Below are 18,591 nucleotides of genomic sequence, written 5' to 3' on the forward strand. Positions count from 1 at the left end.
GGCGGGAGGAAGCGTATTTGATAACAATAGTTCCGGGCCTGTACCAACAAACATGGGCATTTATTCGCATCTTGAAAATCACAATCCACTAAGTTCCGACAGTGTAAAATATACGCCTACAAGGTCCTCCACAATAACATGATCAAACGGGGGTATGCAACCTTTATTGTAATAAAATTTGGTTAAAAAAAACTCAGTTGCTTACATTTCAGAAATGGCAGGTATTTTTGAATCATTATTTTCATATCAGTACATTCATTTTGTTTACATCTCACCCAAAATATGAATGGCCAATGCCTCCACACAATGTACCAAAGACATTAAATCATTTTTGTAACCATACATTTAATCAAATTCTATCCCATTGAAAAATTCACCAGGCATTACATATTTGGAAAATTACAAAATAACATTTCCATGTGTCTGAATAAGGATTGATTTCAGAAAAATTAAATTAAGTTCAGTCTTTCACAATTAATTTGATGAGAATTCAAAAACATAGAAATTATTTCTAAAATCTATTGAGATGTTCAGAAACCCTGAAGTGAGTATACAGGTTATCATTAGTTCCACTCACTCATATAGGCTCCATATTTAAACTAATCAACACAATGCAATGTTTGAACTCTGAACTAGGTTTTGTGGGTGAGGTTACTGATAGTAAGGGTGGTAGCGGGACTGGTCTGGGTGCTGGGGAGGACCAGGCATCTGGCCATGGGGTGGAAGCCCCTGCATGCAGGGCGGGTGAGTGCCCCTGGGGGCTGGCCACATCCCTGGGCTCAGTCCCCCGGGCTGATTAAAGGGCGGGCTAAGAGTGCCCCGATCCTGCTGCATGGAGCTTGGATTGTAGTGGTGGGGAGGGGGCGTGTTAACAGGAGGACCACCGTGTTGGGGCAGGGGGCCTGGGGGAGGTGGGTGGTTCATGTAGGGAGGCATCTGGCCCATGATGTGTCCGGGTGGTGGGGTGATAGGAGGCAGGCCTGAGGACATGGGAGGGACCTGGTTGTAGACCAGATGAGGCGTCCCGGAGCCCTGAGGCATGTGCTGCATAGGGTGGCTGAGGGTGGGTGGCGGTTGAGGGGGTGGGCCGTAGTGCTGCTGCTGGGGTGGGAGGGCCATCAGGTGGTGGGGCTGGCCAGGGTAGTCTCCCTGATGCTGGTGGGGAGGGGGCATGCCCTGGGCAGGCTGGGGAAGGGGCGAGTCCCCAGAGTCATCTTGAATGGGCACAGTGATGAGGTTGCTGTGCTTACGAGTAGTCAACGTGGCAATGCGGAACGTCTCCTGACCCAGTGGGGGGCGATGGAGACCAGAGGGGCCCAGTTCAGAGGAGGGGGTTGACGGCGAGGAGGGAGGGGGCTGACCATAGGGGTCGTGTCCCTGCAGCTGTGGGGGTATGAGGGGGTGTCCTTTGGCCAGGTGGGGCAGTGGTAGTCGACGGAAGTGGTCAGGTGGCTCTGAGGCCAGTTGTGGATGCAAGGGCTCTAGGCGTGGTAGAATGCCCCCTCCTGCAGCCTTGGATGCCCTCATGTGTCGGTGGTTGACATGGGCCTGCAGGTCGCGCTGGGACAAGTAGGTGCGCTTGCAGCCCGGAACGATGCTGCACATGTAGAGGAGGCCCCGCAGGCACTGCTCGATCCGCTGGACCGGATCTGTGCAGCTGTATAGGGTGAGACTAATCTCAGTGGTTTAGTAAGGGAAGTGGAGCCAGCGACAACACACGCATTACATCAACACATGCTTTGAGACTTAGCAGAGAGACTAGACTGTGCACTCACAATGTGAGGGAGATAGCTCACAACAGTTCACGACTAATTTCTTGTACAGTATAATCGAACGCAAAGGTTTGAGGCAATTTACCCTGGACACATCTTTTCCATCTTCTTCTCATGGAGCAGGGCACAATCATAGCAAAATACATGCTTGCAGGGAATCTGTGGAAGAGGAACAATGTTAGCACACATGAGCGCCAAGTGTCAAGCACAGGAGGCTGGTGAGGGGAGGACGGCTCATATTCGTGGCTGGAACAGAGTAGATGGATTGGCATCAGACACATGGAAACCATGTGTTTAATGTATTTGATACCATTCCCCCGATTCTGCTCCAGTCATTACCACAAGCCTGTCCTCCCCAATTAAGGTGCCACCAACCTACTGTGGTGTCAAGGCATAAAAATGAATGAATAAAGAGTGTGGATTATAGTTACTTGCAGAAATATTCCTAGTGAGGGAAGGAGGCATAAACTTACCATGCGTCCATAGAGCTTTATGGGAAGGCCACATATCTCACAGAAATGAACTGGCGTGTCGTCCTTTTCGCCAACCAGATTCAGCTGAAGAGACAAAACTAATATTTTCACATTTAGCTGTCTCTGAAAGAATACACACAATATGCAGCCTGCAACATCATGATAGCGTTATTTTGGGTCGCAACAAATTAGAGGAGTAACCGTGTTTTAGAAGAAATATAGAGAATGGACACTTACTTTGTAGTCCCAGAACACGGGCTGAGGGAACCTCCTCTGGTTGCCTAACGCATCTCCAGACTTGCGCTCAAATCTATCTTCCTGCTTGAAACCAAAGCCCTCTAGAACATTAAGGAATACAATTGGCATGAATGGCAATTCTGGATGTGCTTCTCTCTCCTTCAAGCCACCATCATGCTTACCTTCATCATTAGACTGAGTTTTGGAGGGCAGTCTGCTTAAGGGTCTCTGTGAGTGGTTAACAGCCTTGTTTCTGACTGGCTGCTTGGATATCAGCTTAATGGGGATCCGTCTACGTACATCAGGGCCCCCAAGAATGCCTGAACCATCAGTGCCTTGTAGATCAGTGTCTAAAAATAATCATATGTCACAATGTCAATAGCCATAGCTAGTTCAATGTGCACATTTATCTTTTTCAACTTGTTTGCTGTAACTGTTCAAACTAATGCTTGGGTCATAGATTATTATCCTCTAAGGTCTCTGCTTGGGCTAGTGTCAGTGGTCACAAAACATGCTTATATCCTGCCTGTCTAGTTTGCTAGATGTTTGCATGCTAACTTCAACAGGTTACTGTTGCATAGTGGTGTTACATGGGCTATTGGGTTGCATTTTTGTGGGATACGTATAGACCTTTACCTAACTACCAATATCAACTACAACAATATAATATGTATACAGTTAGCTAGCTAACGTTGGCCATAAGCATAGCTACTATAGCTCGCTAGCCAACTGAAAATAATTCGAGCTAGGCAGTGCTAGCCCTCAAAGGCCTTGAGCCCAATACAGTTTCCTGTCTGTGTTTTCGGCTCTAGCTACCTACAGGAAACACTGCATAATAATAAAAGCCACTGCAACACAAAATGTATCATATGTACACCATACAAATATAATAAATGGATGTACACATAGAAACTCCTCACCATTTTGGTACATTATCAAATTATTGACGCATTGCAGTATGGGAAAGGATTGTTCTTCTTCTTTACATTTGTATTGGCCGATCGCAACCAACTGAAAGGCGTATACAGCGCCACCAACTGTACTGGAGTGTGAGGCCAGTCGCAGCCTTCCTAGTCATCTACTGTAGTTCTCTTATCTGGCCGTGTGTTTCTGCCTACTGTTCTGGAGTGCGAATTCATTACACGATGTGACACAAAAAGGGAAAGGAAAAAGGACTGGGAAAAGGGAAGAAAAATTGCCCTACTGCCTAACCTGGGGCGGTAGGTTAGTTGAATATTGTTTTTATTTACTTTTTTGCTCTTTGGCACACCAGTATTTCTACTTACACATCATAATCTGCACATCTATCACTCCAGTGTTAATTTGCTAAATTGTAATTACTTTGCTACTATTGGCCTATTTATTGCCTTACCTCCTTACTCCATTTGCGCACACTGTATATAGATTTTCTATTGTGCTATAGACTGTACATTTGTTTATCCCGTGTGTAACTCTGTGTTGCTTGTGTCGCACTGCTTTGCTTTATCTTGGCCAGGTCGCAGTTGTAAATGAGAACTTGTTCTCAACTGGCCTACCTGGTTAAATAAAGGGGGGAAAAAAGAAAAAGGTTAGAGCATTGATCGAATCCCCGAGCTGACAAAGTAAACATATGTCGTTCTGCCCCTGAACAAGGCATTTAACCCATTGTTCCTCAGTAGGCCTTCATTGTAAATAAGAATTTGTTCTTAACTCACTTGCCTAGTTAAATAAAGAATACTTTAAAAAAAAAACTACACTCATTAAAACCTCACCACTATTCCATCTGATCCAACACCAGGCCAACTCTTCTGCAGTAAAATCTCATACACCCAAGTACTTTTCTGCAGCTGCCACCACATCATCTACTGTTATGTGATATACGTTCCATTTCCGCGGTAAAGTTTATAACCATGGCTATGAACGCTAACTATTGGCCTTGGCTTATTCACAAGGAGCCTCTTAGTATCCCTCGCCCTGGACCAATCTCCCTCTACTACTCTCTTCAGTGCCGCAGCATACGACACCTTCTGTACTACTCTGATCCTGGCAACCTCAACCTGCCTTTTTTAAAACTGGACACTTCGGATCTCCAGCACCATGTGTACCCCTACAGTTACAAAAGCTGAAGAACATGTGCAAATCCAGGTACTTTCCGCAGGTGCTGGAGTTGTAGGCAAACTCATCGAAAACAGAAAGGAAAACGCAATGTTTTGACCCTTTCTGTCAACCAAAAGGGTTGAAATGTTGTCATAAATAAATATCACCTGGGAGTATGAGCAGCAGTGTGCGGCGTTTTCCGTTCTGTTTACCGCTACAGTTAACACACACAACTTTTTCAACCGATACTACACATTCCTTTGTCTCATGCCCTCCTGCACACTTCTCACATCTAGGAATCTCCTTCCTACACACTGCTGCAACATGATCATAAGCTTGGCACCTAAAACATCTTAATGGGTTCGGGACAAAAGCTCTCACGGGATAACTGACATCCAAACCTGACTTTGTCAGGTGGTATCGGCTTGAGGGGGGATATGCACAGCTGTGACAATGACAGAGGAGCGCAACAGCGCCTCTTCAACCTCAGGAGGCTGAAGAAATTTGGCTTGTCACCTAAAACCCTCACAAACTTTTACAGATGTACAGTTGAGAGCATCCTGTCGGGCTGTATCACCACCTGGTACAGCAACTGCAGCAACTCCACCCACAACCGCAAAGCTCTCCAGAGGGTGGTGCAGTCTGCACAACGTATCACCGGGGGCAAACTACCTGCCCTCCAGGACACCTACAGCACCTGATGTCACAGGAAGTCCAAAAAGATAATCAAGGACAACAACCACCCAAGCCACTGCCTGTTCACCCCACTACCATCCAGAAGGCGAGGTCAGTACAAGTGCATCAAAGCTGGGACCGAGAGATTGAAAAACAGCTTCTATCTCAAGGCCATCACTGTTAAACAGCCATCACTAACACAGAGAGGCTGCTACATACAGACTTGAATTCATTGGCCACTTTAATAAATAGATCACTATTCACTTTAATAATGCCATTTTAATAATGTTTACATATCTTGCATTACTCATCTCATATGTATATACTGTATTTTATACCATCTATTGCATCTTGCCTATGCTGCTCTGTCATTGCTCATCCATATATTTACAGTGCCTTGCGAAAGTATTCGGCCCCCTTGAACTTTGCGACCTTTTGCCACATTTCAGGCTTCAAACATAAAGATATAAAACTGTATTTTTTTGTGAAGAATCAACAACAAGTGGGACACAATCATGAAGTGGAACGACATTTATTGGATATTTCAAACTTTTTTAACAAATCAAAAACTGAAAAATTGGGCGTGCAAAATTATTCAGCCCCTTTACTTTCAGTGCAGCAAACTCTCTCCAGAAGTTCAGTGAGGATCTCTGAATGATCCAATGTTGACCTAAATGACTAATGATGATAAATACAATCCACCTGTGTTTAATCAAGTCTCCGTATAAATGCACCTGCACTGTGATAGTCTCAGAGGTCCGTTAAAAGCGCAGAGAGCATCATGAAGAACAAGGAACACACCAGGCAGGTCCGAGATACTGTTGTGAAGAAGTTTAAAGCCGGATTTGGATACAAAAAGATTTCCCAAGCTTTAAACGTCCCAAGGAGCACTGTGCAAGCGATAATATTGAAATGGAAGGAGTATCAGACCACTGCAAAAGGTGGGAGACTCTGTCCATAGGACAACAATCAGTCGTATATTGCACAAATCTGGCCTTTATGGAAGAGTGGCAAGAAGAAAGCCATTTCTTAAAGATATCCATAAAAAGTGTTGTTTAAAGTTTGCCACAAGCCACCTGGGAGACACACCAAACATGTGGAAGAAGGTGCTCTGGTCAGATGAAACCAAAATTGAACTTTTTGGCAACAATGCAAAACGTTATGTTTGGCGTAAAAGCAACACAGCTCATCACCCTGAACACACCATCCCCACTGTCAAACATGGTGGTGGCAGCATCATGGTTTGGGCCTGCTTTTCTTCAGCAGGGACAGGGAAGATGGTTAAAATTGATGGGAAGATGGATGGAGCCAAATACAGGACCATTCTGGAAGAAAACCTGATGGAGTCTGCAAAAGACCTGAGACTGGGACGGAGATTTGTCTTCCAACAAGACAATGATCCAAAACATAAAGCAAAATCTACAATGGAATGGTTCAAAAATAAACATCTCCAGGTGTTAGAATGGCCAAGTCAAAGTCCAGACCTGAATCCAATCGAGAATCTGTGGAAAGAACTGAAAACTGCTGTTCACAAATGCTCTCCATCCAACCTCACTGAGCTCGAGCTGTTTTGCAAGGAGGAATGGGAAAAAATTTCAGTCTCTCGATGTGCAAAACTGATAGAGACATACCCCAAGCGACTTACAGCTGTAATCGCAGAAAAAGGTGGCGCTACAAAGTATTAACTTAAGGGGGCTGAATAATTTTGCACGCCCAATTTTTCAGTTTTTGATTTGTTAAAAAAGTTTGAAATATCCAATAAATGTTGTTCCACTTCATGATTGTGTCCCACTTGTTGTTGATTCTTCACAAAAAAATACAGTTTTATATCTTTATGTTTGAAGCCTGAAATGTGGCAAAAGGTCGCAAAGTTCAAGGGGGCCGAATACTTTCGCAAGGCACTGTATATGTATATATTCTTATTCCATTCCTTACTTAGATTTGTGTGTATTAGGTAGTTGTTGTGAAATTGTTAGATTACATGTTAGATATTGCTGCACTGTCAGAACTAGAAGCACAATCATTGCCCTACACTCGCAGTAACGTCTGCTAACCACGTGTATGTGACCAATAACCTTTGAATTGATTTGCTTTGATGTTCATTTAAATGCCAAATTGCGCATGTGCAGGCAGTCAAATCAAAGGCACTCCTTCGATATAAAGTTGTTTTTGACAAATGAAAAGGTGTCAGTTGTCGCTTTGGCTCGAATCTAGGTTGTGCTTTTAGATTTCAAGAAAATTAGGAAGAATTTTTAACCTTCTCTCATTGACTTCTCAAAGCCCAAACCTCGGCTTGGTCTGCTTGGTCTGTTTCGCAATAATTTCTGAAAGTCTTGCGATGTTGCGCCTCTGGGTTTACAAACTATGTGGCAATAGTAATGGCGTCTTTTTGTAGGCACTAAATCCACCATGATTCGTTGGACAAAGCCTATGGGAAGATTTCGTTTTTTACAGATTTTTTTTACGGTTTCCCTAAGGTGTTAACCAGCTTTCCAAATTGTAGGCTGTGAATTTTGGTAAAAGGCTTCAAATATTTTTAAATCCTACAAAGTTTGGTAATAGGCTGCAAAGTTTGGTAAAAGGCTGTGAAATACTGTATTTCAAAGCCCTGCTAAATATTTCAAAGACCTGCTAAATATTTCAAAGGTCTCCTAAAATGTGTTTTGTGTTATACTTGTAGCCCTGGTTGTCCTGAAAATAAACGATAAAACACTTAATTATGAGGCTAAATGCCAATAAATGAAAGTCAGATAAATGAAAAGCCGATTTTTGTTGGGGTCTTGTGACTGATAGGGTTCATGTCTTCGGGATTGGTGTCCCTTCCACAGGACGGTTGAGCTAACGTAGCCTAATGCAATTAGCATGAGCTTGTAAGTAACAAGAACATTTCCCAGGACATAGACATATCTGATATTGGCAGAAAGCTTAAATTCTTGTTAATTTAACTGCACTTTACAATTTACAGTAGCTATTACAGTGAAAGAATACCATGCTATTGTTTGAGAGTGCACAATTTTGAACATGAAAAGTTATTAATAAACAAATTAGGCACATTTGGGCAGTCTTGATACAGCATTTTGAACAGAAAGGCAATGGTTCATTGGATCAGTCTAAAACTTTGCACATACACTGCTGCCATCTATTGGCCAAAATGTAAATTGCACCTGAGCTGGAAAAATACATTAGGCCCTTTCTCTTACATTTCAAAGATGATGGTAAAAAAAATACAAAAGAGCGTTTTTTTTTCTTTGTATTATCTTTTACCAGATCTATTGTGTTATATTCTCCTACATTCCTTTCACATTTCCACAAACTTCAAGGTATTTTTAAATGTTTTTTATTGAATATTCGAAACATACATATGCTTGCAGTGAAGCTGCTCAACAACTACATCATACCAGTCATCCAACAGATTCTCATTCAGAGCGACACACAGAAGCATCCAGGGTCAATGCCCTGCTCAAGTGCATGTTGACCGATCTACCACCATGCCAAAAAATGTGAACCCGAACCCTCCAAGATCCCCCCACAGTTCCCCAATAGCTGTCCCATGACCCCTCCCACAGTCCCCCCCAGGAAGAAAAATAAAAAATACAATTAATTCCATTCCCCACCCCCAAGAACCCCCCAATGCACCAACAACCAAGAGAATGAAGTAAATAGAAAAAAGGAAAATACAGAAGAAAACAGCAAGCAACAATGCATTTTTAAAACTTTTATAAAAATAAATGTAAAACAAAAGATATCAAGGACAACTAAAATCATAACAGCAATGCCAACTGTATATGTTTGTGTGCATGTCTGGCACTATTACATGTATGTGTGTTCTTGTATGTGTTTATTTGAATGAGAGTGTGTGTATATGCATGTGTACAAACACCTGCACGGCATCAGCCTCGGGCAAACCAGCATTAGTTGTAAAAACACTGCCACTTAGTGTCATTCAAATGTACTTTTTATTATGTTTTATTTGGATTATTTTAAATGTTTTACTTTTATCTTTGACCATCATTCTATCTCCCACACAGCAACTCCACTCCCACTTGTCTCCACTTCCACATACCAACCCTCAGCTTCCTTCAGCCCATCCCATCTATCTCTGCTGGCCCCCCACTCCGGGTATCTAAGCAACACATATCTTTCCACTATGCTGTGATGTTTAACGTACAATTTCAATCGATCTAATCGAATAGAATCCACAGATTGCGAATTGAAGATAAATACTTTTACTAAGAGTATTAGTATATTAGTAATTGACTGACCCGGTCTCTCAAGATCTAATAACAGTACTATTTCTAGGGTCAATTTTAGATCAATGCTATGCATTTTCAGCTATTCCTGAACCTGAGACCAGTTTTGATCCTTTATATTGGGCAGACAGACCAGTTCCCTACCTCCTCCCGCTGCCACCTGCCTCCTCCATTTTTGGGGTAATGCCATCTCAGCACTACAGTGCTCCTAGCAGTGCTAACTGTGGCGGGCGTGGTGCTGGTCAGGCACCGTGTTATGCAGTTGTTCGCACGGTGTCCCCAGTACGCGTGCTTAGCCCGGTGCGCTATATCCCAGCTCCCCACATCTGCCGGGCTAGGGTGAAGATCCAGCCAGGGCGGTTGGTGCCAGCCCTGCTCTCAAGATCTCCAGTACGCCTTCACGGCCCGGTCTATCCGTCACCACCTCCACGCACCAGCCCTCCGGTGGCAGCCCCCCGTACCAGGCTGTCTCTCCGGCCCATCCTTACAGGGGCTCCCTCCTCTCCAGCGCTGCCGGAGCCTCCCGCCTGTCCGGCGCCTCTGCCGGAGCCTCCCGCCTGTCCGGAGCCTCCCGCCTGTCCGGCGCCTCTGCCGGAGCCTCCCGCCTGTCTGGCGCCGCTGCCGGAGCCTCCCGCCTGTCCGGCGCCTCTGCCGGAGCCTCCCGCCTGTCCGGAGCCTCCCGCCTGTCCGGCGCCTCTGCCGGAGCCTCCCGCCTGTCTGGCGCCGCTGCCGGAGCCTCCCGCCTGTCCGGCGCCGCTGCCGGAGCCTCCCGCCTGTCCGGCGCCGCTGCCGGAGCCTCCCGCCTGTCCGGCGCCGCTGCCGGAGCCTCCCGCCTGTCCGGCGCCGCTGCCGGAGCCTCCCGCCTGTCCGGCGCCGCTGTCGGAGTCTCCCGCCTCTCCGGCGCTACCAGGGCCTTCCTCTTCTCCGGCGCTGCCGGAGTCTCCCGCCTGTTCGGCGCTACGAGAGCTACTCAGTCCAGCGCTGCCGGAGCTTCCCGTCTGCCCAGCGCCAGCTGAGCTTCCCGTCTGCCCAGCGCCAGCTGAGCTTCCCGTCTGCCCAGCGCCAGCTGAGCCTCCCGTCTGCCCAGCGCCGCCAGCGCCGTCCGTCTGCCCAGCGCCGCCAGCGCCGTCCGTCTGCCCAGCGCCGCCAGTGCCGCCCGTCTGCCCAGCGCTGCCAGTGCCGCCCGTCTGCCAGGAGCCGCCAGTGCCGCCCGTCTGCCAGGGGCCGCCAGTGCCGCCAGTCAGCCAGGGGCCGCCAGTGCCGCCAGTCAGCCAGGGGCCGCCAGTGCCGCCAGTCAGCCAGGGGCCGCCAGTGCCGCCCGTCAGCCAGGGGCCGCCAGTGCCGCCCGTCAGCCAGGGGCCGCCAGTGCCGCCCGTCAGCCAGGGGCCGCCAGTGCCGCCCGTCAGCCAGGGGCCGCCAGTGCCGCCAGTCAGCCAGGGGCCGCCAGTGCCGCCAGTCAGCCAGGGGCCGCCAGTGCCGCCAGTCAGCCAGGGGCCGCCAGTGCCGCCAGTCAGCCAGGTGCCGCCAGGGGCCGCCAGTGCCGCCAGGGGCCGCCAGTCAGCCAGGGGCCGCCAGTAAGCCAGGGGCCGCCAGTGCCGCCAGTCAGCCAGGGGCCGCTCGAGCAGCTGCCCCTCTGTCCCGAGCAGCTGCCGCCCCTCTGTCCCGAGCAGCTGCCGCCCCTCTGTCCCGAGCAGCTGCCCCTCTGCCCCGAGCTGCTAACGTCCCTCTGTCCCGAGCAGTTGTCCCTCTGTCCCGAGCAGCTGTTTCACCTCTGTCTCGAGCTGCCCCTCTGTCCCAAGCAGCCCCTCTGTCCAGTGGGGTCATTGAGAGGGGTGGTCATGGTGAGTAAGCCACGGAGGCGGACAATAAGGCGGACTAAGACAATGGTGAAGTGGGGTCCGCGTCCCGCGCCAGAGCCGCCACCGCGGACAGACGCCCACCCAGACCCTCCCCTATAGGTCAAGGTTTTGCGGCCGGAGTCCGCACCTTTGGGGGGGGGGTACTGTCACGTTCTGACCTCTATTTCCGTTGTTTTGTATTTATTTAGTATGGTCAGGGCGTGAGTTGGGTGGGCAGTCTATGTTTGTTTTTCTATGTTTTGGGGCATTTCTATGTTTTCGGCCTAGTATGGTTCTCAATCAGAGGCAGGTGTCATTAGTTGTCTCTGATTGAGAATCATACTTAGGTAGCCTGGGTTTCACTGTGTGTTTGTGGGTGATTGTTCCTGTCATTGTGTTTGTTGTCACAGGATAGGCTGTATAGGTTTTCACGTTCCGTTTGTTGTTTTGTAGATTTGAGTTATTTCATGTATTGTTCAGTTTTCCATTAAAGAACATGAATAACCACCACGCTGCTTTTTGGTCCGCTTCTCCTCCTACAGACGAACGTCGTTACAATAATTTAAGAACAAAATACCCTTTTCAAACATCTTTCCCATAAATACAGGTATTTTATCAACCAGCACATTTGAGTTCAGCCATAATATTTATTATAATATTTGTTCTATCTTTTCAGGGCGATGAAATTGAAAATGTAGCCAGCTCTGCAATGCTTGTTCGAAAAAGAGTGATACTTTGAAAAAGGTATAATTTTCAATTAATCAAAAATGATACATGACAATCTGCACAAAGGCAAAAAGATGAGCTTTTCTTAGTCATTTACTTGAGAACCATTTAAGGTTCAAATAAAACTTTTTGAATGAGTGAAGCTTTTAGAGAGAGGTTTAGTGCTTTTATATTTAATAATCTCAACCCACCCAATTCATACTCATTATATAGATAGGCACGTTTTATTTTGTCTGGTTTAGTGTCCCAGGTCAAGCAAAATATTTTTTGCTCATATGATTTGAAAAAAGAATCATCAGGAGTAGGCAGCGCCATAAGTAAGTGAATAAACTGAGACATGGCTAAGGAGTTAATCAGGGCAATTTTTTCCATAAATAGACAGGTGAGGCATAAGGACGGTGTTTAAATCTTAAGAAGTTTGACGTTAAGACTTTGACACAACATCAGTATCATGTTGTATTTCTCCTCTTCATGGTTGCAGGATCTTGTCTATTTTTACAAGTTTTCTATTGAAATTCATTGTGGAGAGCTTATTTATATATTTTGTGATATAAATACAGAGTATGTCTATTTCACCATCAGCCCATTTTATAGGTAAACTGCAGGCCCTCCGATTTGACACTCTGAACTCTATCAGAGAAGTAGTTGGTGAACCAGGTGAGGCAGTCATTTGAGAACCCAAGGCTGTTGAGTCTGCCGATAAGAATGTGGTGATTGACAGAGTCGAAAGCCTTGGCCAGGTTGATAAATACGGATGCACAGTAATGTCTCTTATCGATGGCGGTATTGATATCGTTTAGGACCTTGAGTGTGGCTGAGGTGCACCCATGACCAGCTCTGAAACCAGATTACATAGCGGAGAAGGTACGGTGGGATTCTAAATGGTCGGAAATCTGTTTGTTATCTTGGCTTTCGAAGACCTTAGAAAGGAAGGATAGGATAGATATAGATCTGTAGCAGTTTCGGTCTAGAGCTTTCCAATCTTTGGGAATCTCAGAAGATCTGAAAGAGAGGTTGAACAGACTGGTAATAGGGGCTGCAACAATTTCGGTACATCATTTTAGAAAGAGATGGCCCAGATTGTCTAGCCCGGCTGATTTGTAGGGGTCCAGATTTTACAGCTCTTTCAGAACATCAGCTATCTGGATATGGGTGAAGGAGAAATGGGGGAGGCTTGGGCGAGTTGCTGTGGGGGATGCAGGGCAGTTGACCGGGGTAGGGGTAGCCAGATGGAAAGCATGGCCAGCCGTAGAAAAATGCTTATTGAAATTCTCAATTATAGTGGATTTATAGGTGGTTACAGTGTTTCCTAGCCTCAGTGCAGTGGGCAGCTGGGAGGAGGGGCTCTTATTCTCCATGGACTTTACAGTGTTCCAGAACTTTTTTGAGTTTGTGCTACAGGATGCACATTTCTGTTTGAAAAAGCTAGCCTTAGCTTTCCTAACTGCCTGTGTATATTGGTTCCTAACTTCCCTGAAAAGTTCCATATCACGGGGGCTATTCGATGCTAATGCAGTACGCCACAGGATGTTTTAATGCTGGTCAAGGGCAGTCAGGTCGGGAGTGAACCAAGGGCTATACAGTTGAAGTCGGAAGTTTACATACACATATACTCATTTTTCAACCACTCCACAAAGTTCTTGTTAACAAACTATAGTTTTGGCAAGTCGATTAGGACATTTACTGTGCATGACAAGTAATTTTTCTAACAATTGTTTACAGAAATGTCTTCTGGTCTGATGAAACAAAAATAGAACTGTTTGGCCATGAGGACCATCGTTATGTTTGGAGGAAAAAGGGGGAGGCTTGCAAGCTAACGAACACCATCCCAACCGTGAAGCACAGGGGTGGCAGCATCATGTTGTGGGGGTGCTTTGCTGCAGGAGGGAATGGTGCACTTCACAAAATAGATGACATCATGAGGAAGGACAATTGTGTGGATATATTGAAGCAACATCTCAAGACATCAGTCAGGAAGTTAAAGCTTGGTCGCACATGGGTCTTCCAAATAGACAATGACCCCAAGCATACTTCCAAAGTTGTGGCAAAATGGCTTAAGGACAACAAAGTCAAGGTACTGGAGTGGCCATCACAAAGCCCTGACCTCAATCCTATAGAAAATCTGCGGGCAGAACTGAAAAAGTGTGTTCGAGCAAGGAGGCCTACAAACCTGACTCCGTTACATCATCTCTGTCAGGAGGAATTGGCCAAAACTCACCCAACTTATTGTGGGAAGCTTGTGGAAGGCTACCCGAAACGTTTGACCCAAGCTAAACAATTTAAGGCAGTACTATCAAATACTAATTGAGTGTATGTAAACTTCTGACCCACTGGGAATGTGATGAAATAAATAAAAGCTGAAATAAATCATTCTCTCTACTATTATTCTGACATTTCACATTCTTAAAATAAAGTGGTGATCCTAACTGACCTAATACAGGGAATTTTTACTAGGATTAAATGTCAGGAATTGTTTAAATGTATTTGGCTAAGGTGTATGTAAACCTCTGACTTCAACTGTATCTGTTCCTGGTTCTACATTGTTTTTAATGGGGCATGCCTATTTAAGATGGTGAGGAAAGCACTTTTAAAGAATAACCAGGCATCCTCTACTGACGGGATGAGGTCAATATCCTTCCAGGATACCCGCACCACGTCGATTAGAAAGGCCTGCTCGCTGAATTGTTTTAGGGAGCATTTGACAGTGATGAGGGGTGGTCGTTTGACCGAAGACCCATTACGGATGCAGGTAAGGAGGCAGTGATCGCTGAGATCTTGGTTGAAAACAGCAGAGGTGCATTTGGAGGGCAAGTTGGTTAGGATGATATCTATGATGGTGCCCGTGTTTACGGATTTTGGGTTGTACCTGGTAGGTTCATTGATAATTTGTGTGAGATTGAGGGCATCAATCTTAGATTGTAGGATGGCCAGAATGTTAAGCATGTCCCAGTTTAGGTCACCTAGCAGCACGAGCGCTGAAGATAGATGGGGGCCAATCAATTCAGATAAGGTGTCCAGGGCACAGCTGGGGGCAGAGGGTGGTCTGTAGCAAGCAGCAAGGGTAAGATACTTGTTTCTGTCACTGCAGGGCCTGGATTAACCTTGACATCACCAGAGGAACAGAGGAGGAGTAGGATAAGGGTACGGCTAAAGTCTATAAGAACTGGTTGTCTAGTACGTTCGGAACAGAGAGTAAAAGGAGCAGGTTTCTGGGCTCGATAGAATAGATTAAAGGCATAATGTACAGACAAAGGTATGGTAGGATGTGAATACATTGGAGGTAAACCTAGGCATTGAGTGATGATGAGAGAGATATTGTCTCTAGAAACATTTAAACCAGCTGATGTCACCGCATGTGTGGGAGGTGGAACTAAAGGGTTGGCTAAGGCATATTGAGCAGGGCTAGAGGCTCTACTATACAGTGAAATAAGCATCTAAGGATGTAGAATGCGTTTCCTGTAAACAGTATATGTTATATTCCTTTTCTTTTAGCCATGTAAAGACCGATCTTCTTTTTTTATAATCTACTAAACCGTTACAATTATAACTGGCTATACTTATTTCACCCCTTACCATAACTAGATACTATTCTCAGTCTAAATTGACCATAATTAGTGCTTGTAAAGTTACTGCCGTATTATGAAGGTCAAAACTAGAGCTTTCAAATGTCTGATATTTAGAATTCAAGAAATAGACATATTTGTTCTAGCAATATTTGTTTTATTCCCTTGCCTGTTTGCCTGTGAGCCAATGCCACAGATGTTAGAAAATTGAGACAAGATATTATGTGTGTAGCAAATTTGAGTAGGTTGATGTGTATGATATTGGAGGTGATATTGTGAGTGTGTACGATGTCTGTATAAGAGTAAGACTATAATGTGTGATGACCAAATAAATAATAACTCTGCCAATATGCATGGTTGAGTGCCTATGTGTGTAACATGTAGTGCGTGTAGCCTTAATATTCATAATGATAATTGTAATCCATATCGTATCACCATCGTTGCATCACATAATTAACTTTAACATAATTGAAAAACACATCCCAGCATTTCCATAGCAATTGACGTTTCACATGATCATGAAAGAGACCTTGCATTACTCTAGAGATGGCTTCACTACAGTACAAATGTATTCCGTACAATATGTTATTATTCCCCAATGCCCCTATTCTGATATCTTCCCCTTGCTTGTTGTAAACATATATAAACTTGAAGACGAATACATAAAAAAGATAGACAAACAATAAACACATTAAATTATAAAACAGTTCTCGAAAATAGAGAGAGGGAGAGAAGAGAAGAGAAAAGAGAAAAAGAGAGAGTGAGAGAAGAGAGCGAGATCAGGTGTGTGTGTATGTACAGTGCCTTGCGAAAGTATTCAGCCCCCTTGAACTTTGCGACCTTTTGCCACATTTCAGGCTTCAAACATAAAGATATAAAACTGTATTTTTTTGTGAAGAGTCAACAACAAGTGGGACACAATCATGAAGTGGAACGACATTTATTGGATATTTCAAACGTTTTTAACAAATCAAAAACTGAAAAATTGGGTGTGCAAAATTATTCAGCCCCCTTAAGTTAATACTTTGTAGCGCCACCTTTTGCTGCGATTACAGCTGTAAGTCGCTTGGGGTATGTCTCTATCAGTTTTGCACATCGAGAGACTGACATTTTTTCCCATTCCTCCTTGCAAAACAGCTCAAGCTCAGTGAGGTTGGATGGAGAGTATTTGTGAACAGCAGTTTTCAGTTCTTTCCACAGATTCTCGATTGGATTCAGGTCTGGACTTTGACTTGGCCATTCTAACACCTGGATATGTTTATTTTTGAACCATTCCATTGTAGATGTTGCTTTATGTTTTGGATCATTGTCTTGTTGGAAGACAAATCTCCGTCCCAGTCTCAGGTCTTTAGCAGACTCCATCAGGTTTTCTTCCAGAATGGTCCTGTATTTGGCTCCATCCATCTTCCCATCAATTTTAACCATCTTCCCTGTCCCTGCTGAAGAAAAGCAGGCCCAAACCATGATGCTGCCACCACCATGTTTGACAGTGGGGATGGTGTGTTCAGCAGTGTTGCTTTTACGCCAAACATAACGTTTTGCATTGTTGCCAAAAAGTTCAATTTTGGTTTCATCTGACCAGAGCACCTTCTTCCACATGTTTGGTGTGTCTCCCAGGTGGCTTGTGGCAAACTTTAAACAACACTTTTTATGGATATCTTTAAGAAATGGCTTTCTTCTTGCCACTCTTCCATAAAGGCCAGATTTGTGCAATATACGACTGATTGTTGTCCTATGGACAGAGTCTCCCACCTCAGCTGTAGATCTCTGCAGTTCATCCAGAGTGATCATGGGCCTCTTGGCTGCATCTCTGATCAGTCTTCTCCTTGTATGAGCTGAAAGTTTAGAGGGGCGGCCAGGTCTTGGTAGATTTGCAGTGGTCTGATACTCCTTCCATTTCAATATTATCGCTTGCACAGTGCTCCTTGGGATGTTTAAAGCTTGGGAAATATTTTTGTATACAGTATCTCGGACCTGCCTGGTGTGTTCCTTGTTCTTCATGATGCTCTCTGCGCTTTTAACGGACCTCTGAGACTATCACAGTGCAGGTGCATTTATACGGAGACTTGATTACACACAGGTGGATTGTATTTATCATCATTAGTCATTTAGGTCAACATTGAATCATTCAGAGATCCTCACTGAACTTCTGGAGAGAGATTGCTGCACTGAAAGTAAAGGGGCTGAATAATTTTGCACGCCCAATTTTTCAGTTTTTGATTTGTTATAAAAATGTGAAATATCCAATAAATGTCGTTCCACTTCATGATTGTGTCCCACTTGTTGTTGATGAAAAAAATACAGTTTTATATCTTTATGTTTGAAGCCTGAAATGTGGCAAAAGGTCGCAAAGTTCAAGGGGGCCGAATACTTTCGCAAGGCACTGTATATATACACACACACACACATGGTGTAGCTCTTGAAAAACAAATCAGATAAAATCATATTTTGTAAAGTCTGGGGTGTTATTCTAATATAAGTTATATAGCAATAAGAACAAAAATACTGCTTCTCTCAATTTTGCATTAGAATAAAAACAAAATTGTTCAAGTGAAAATGCTCTACAGTAAAATTCTCCTAATTTGTTTGAGGCTAATGCAAACTGAAAAGAAAGCAAGACAGGTTAGAATGGTTATTTTCATAATTACTATAATTTTTAATGTTGATAATATTGCAATGAATTACTAATAATGAAAGATGGTGAAATATAATCAAGGCTTTTAGGAAGCAAATACCAAGACATTTGCTTGTTATGCTTTTTCAAATCAAATTTTATTGGTCACATATGCATATTTAGCAAATGTTAACTGGCTAAACTTGCTGCAGTGTCAACCATGTACAGTAGCTAGCTGATCAACTGGTCATGCCAGCGCAGAATCCTCCCACTCGATTGCTCTCTCTGTATAGTGTGTGTGTCTAAATGTAATTCTGTTTTTATGACACCGCGTATAAGCACATCTGTCATATGGTGAAACATCTCA

The 18,591-nt window shown here is 44.6% G+C and overlaps 1 protein-coding gene across 4 annotated transcripts; it reads right to left on the reverse strand.

The window, feature by feature from the left end:
* Positions 1-41: 41 nt before the first annotated feature.
* Positions 42-3,473, reverse strand: LOC139382437 (E3 ubiquitin-protein ligase Hakai-like). 4 transcript variants are annotated; one of them, XM_071126496.1, is made up of 6 exons: positions 3,403-3,473; positions 2,665-2,832; positions 2,483-2,583; positions 2,246-2,329; positions 1,858-1,931; positions 42-1,672 (listed from the first exon to the last, which is right to left on the reverse strand). In XM_071126496.1, the coding sequence occupies exons 1-6, from the start codon at positions 3,413-3,415 to the stop codon at positions 652-654; spliced, it is 1,461 nt and encodes a 486-aa protein (XP_070982597.1). In that variant the 5' UTR covers positions 3,416-3,473; the 3' UTR covers positions 42-651. The 4 variants fall into 4 exon arrangements, with proteins under 4 accessions (XP_070982597.1, XP_070982613.1, XP_070982589.1 ...); XM_071126512.1 differs by having other exon boundaries at positions 138-1,672; positions 2,665-2,774; positions 3,403-3,415; XM_071126488.1 differs by having other exon boundaries at positions 138-1,672; positions 2,483-2,832.
* Positions 3,474-18,591: the final 15,118 nt, after the last annotated feature.

The sequence above is a fragment of the Oncorhynchus clarkii genome, chromosome 2 (genome assembly GCF_045791955.1).
Source record: "Oncorhynchus clarkii lewisi isolate Uvic-CL-2024 chromosome 2, UVic_Ocla_1.0, whole genome shotgun sequence".
Taxonomy (NCBI): Eukaryota; Metazoa; Chordata; class Actinopteri; order Salmoniformes; family Salmonidae; genus Oncorhynchus; species Oncorhynchus clarkii.

What these genes read in the sequence shown, in the direction of transcription:
- LOC139382437 (XM_071126488.1), bottom strand. An exon ending in CCGTGTTCTGGGACTACAAA is followed by an intron (nt 2,330 to 2,482) that starts GTAAGTGTCCAT and finishes TTGTCTCTTCAG; the next exon opens with CTGAATCTGGTTGGCGAAAA. An exon ending in TAAAGCTCTATGGACGCATG is followed by an intron (nt 1,932 to 2,245) that starts GTAAGTTTATGC and finishes CCTCTTCCACAG; the next exon opens with ATTCCCTGCAAGCATGTATT.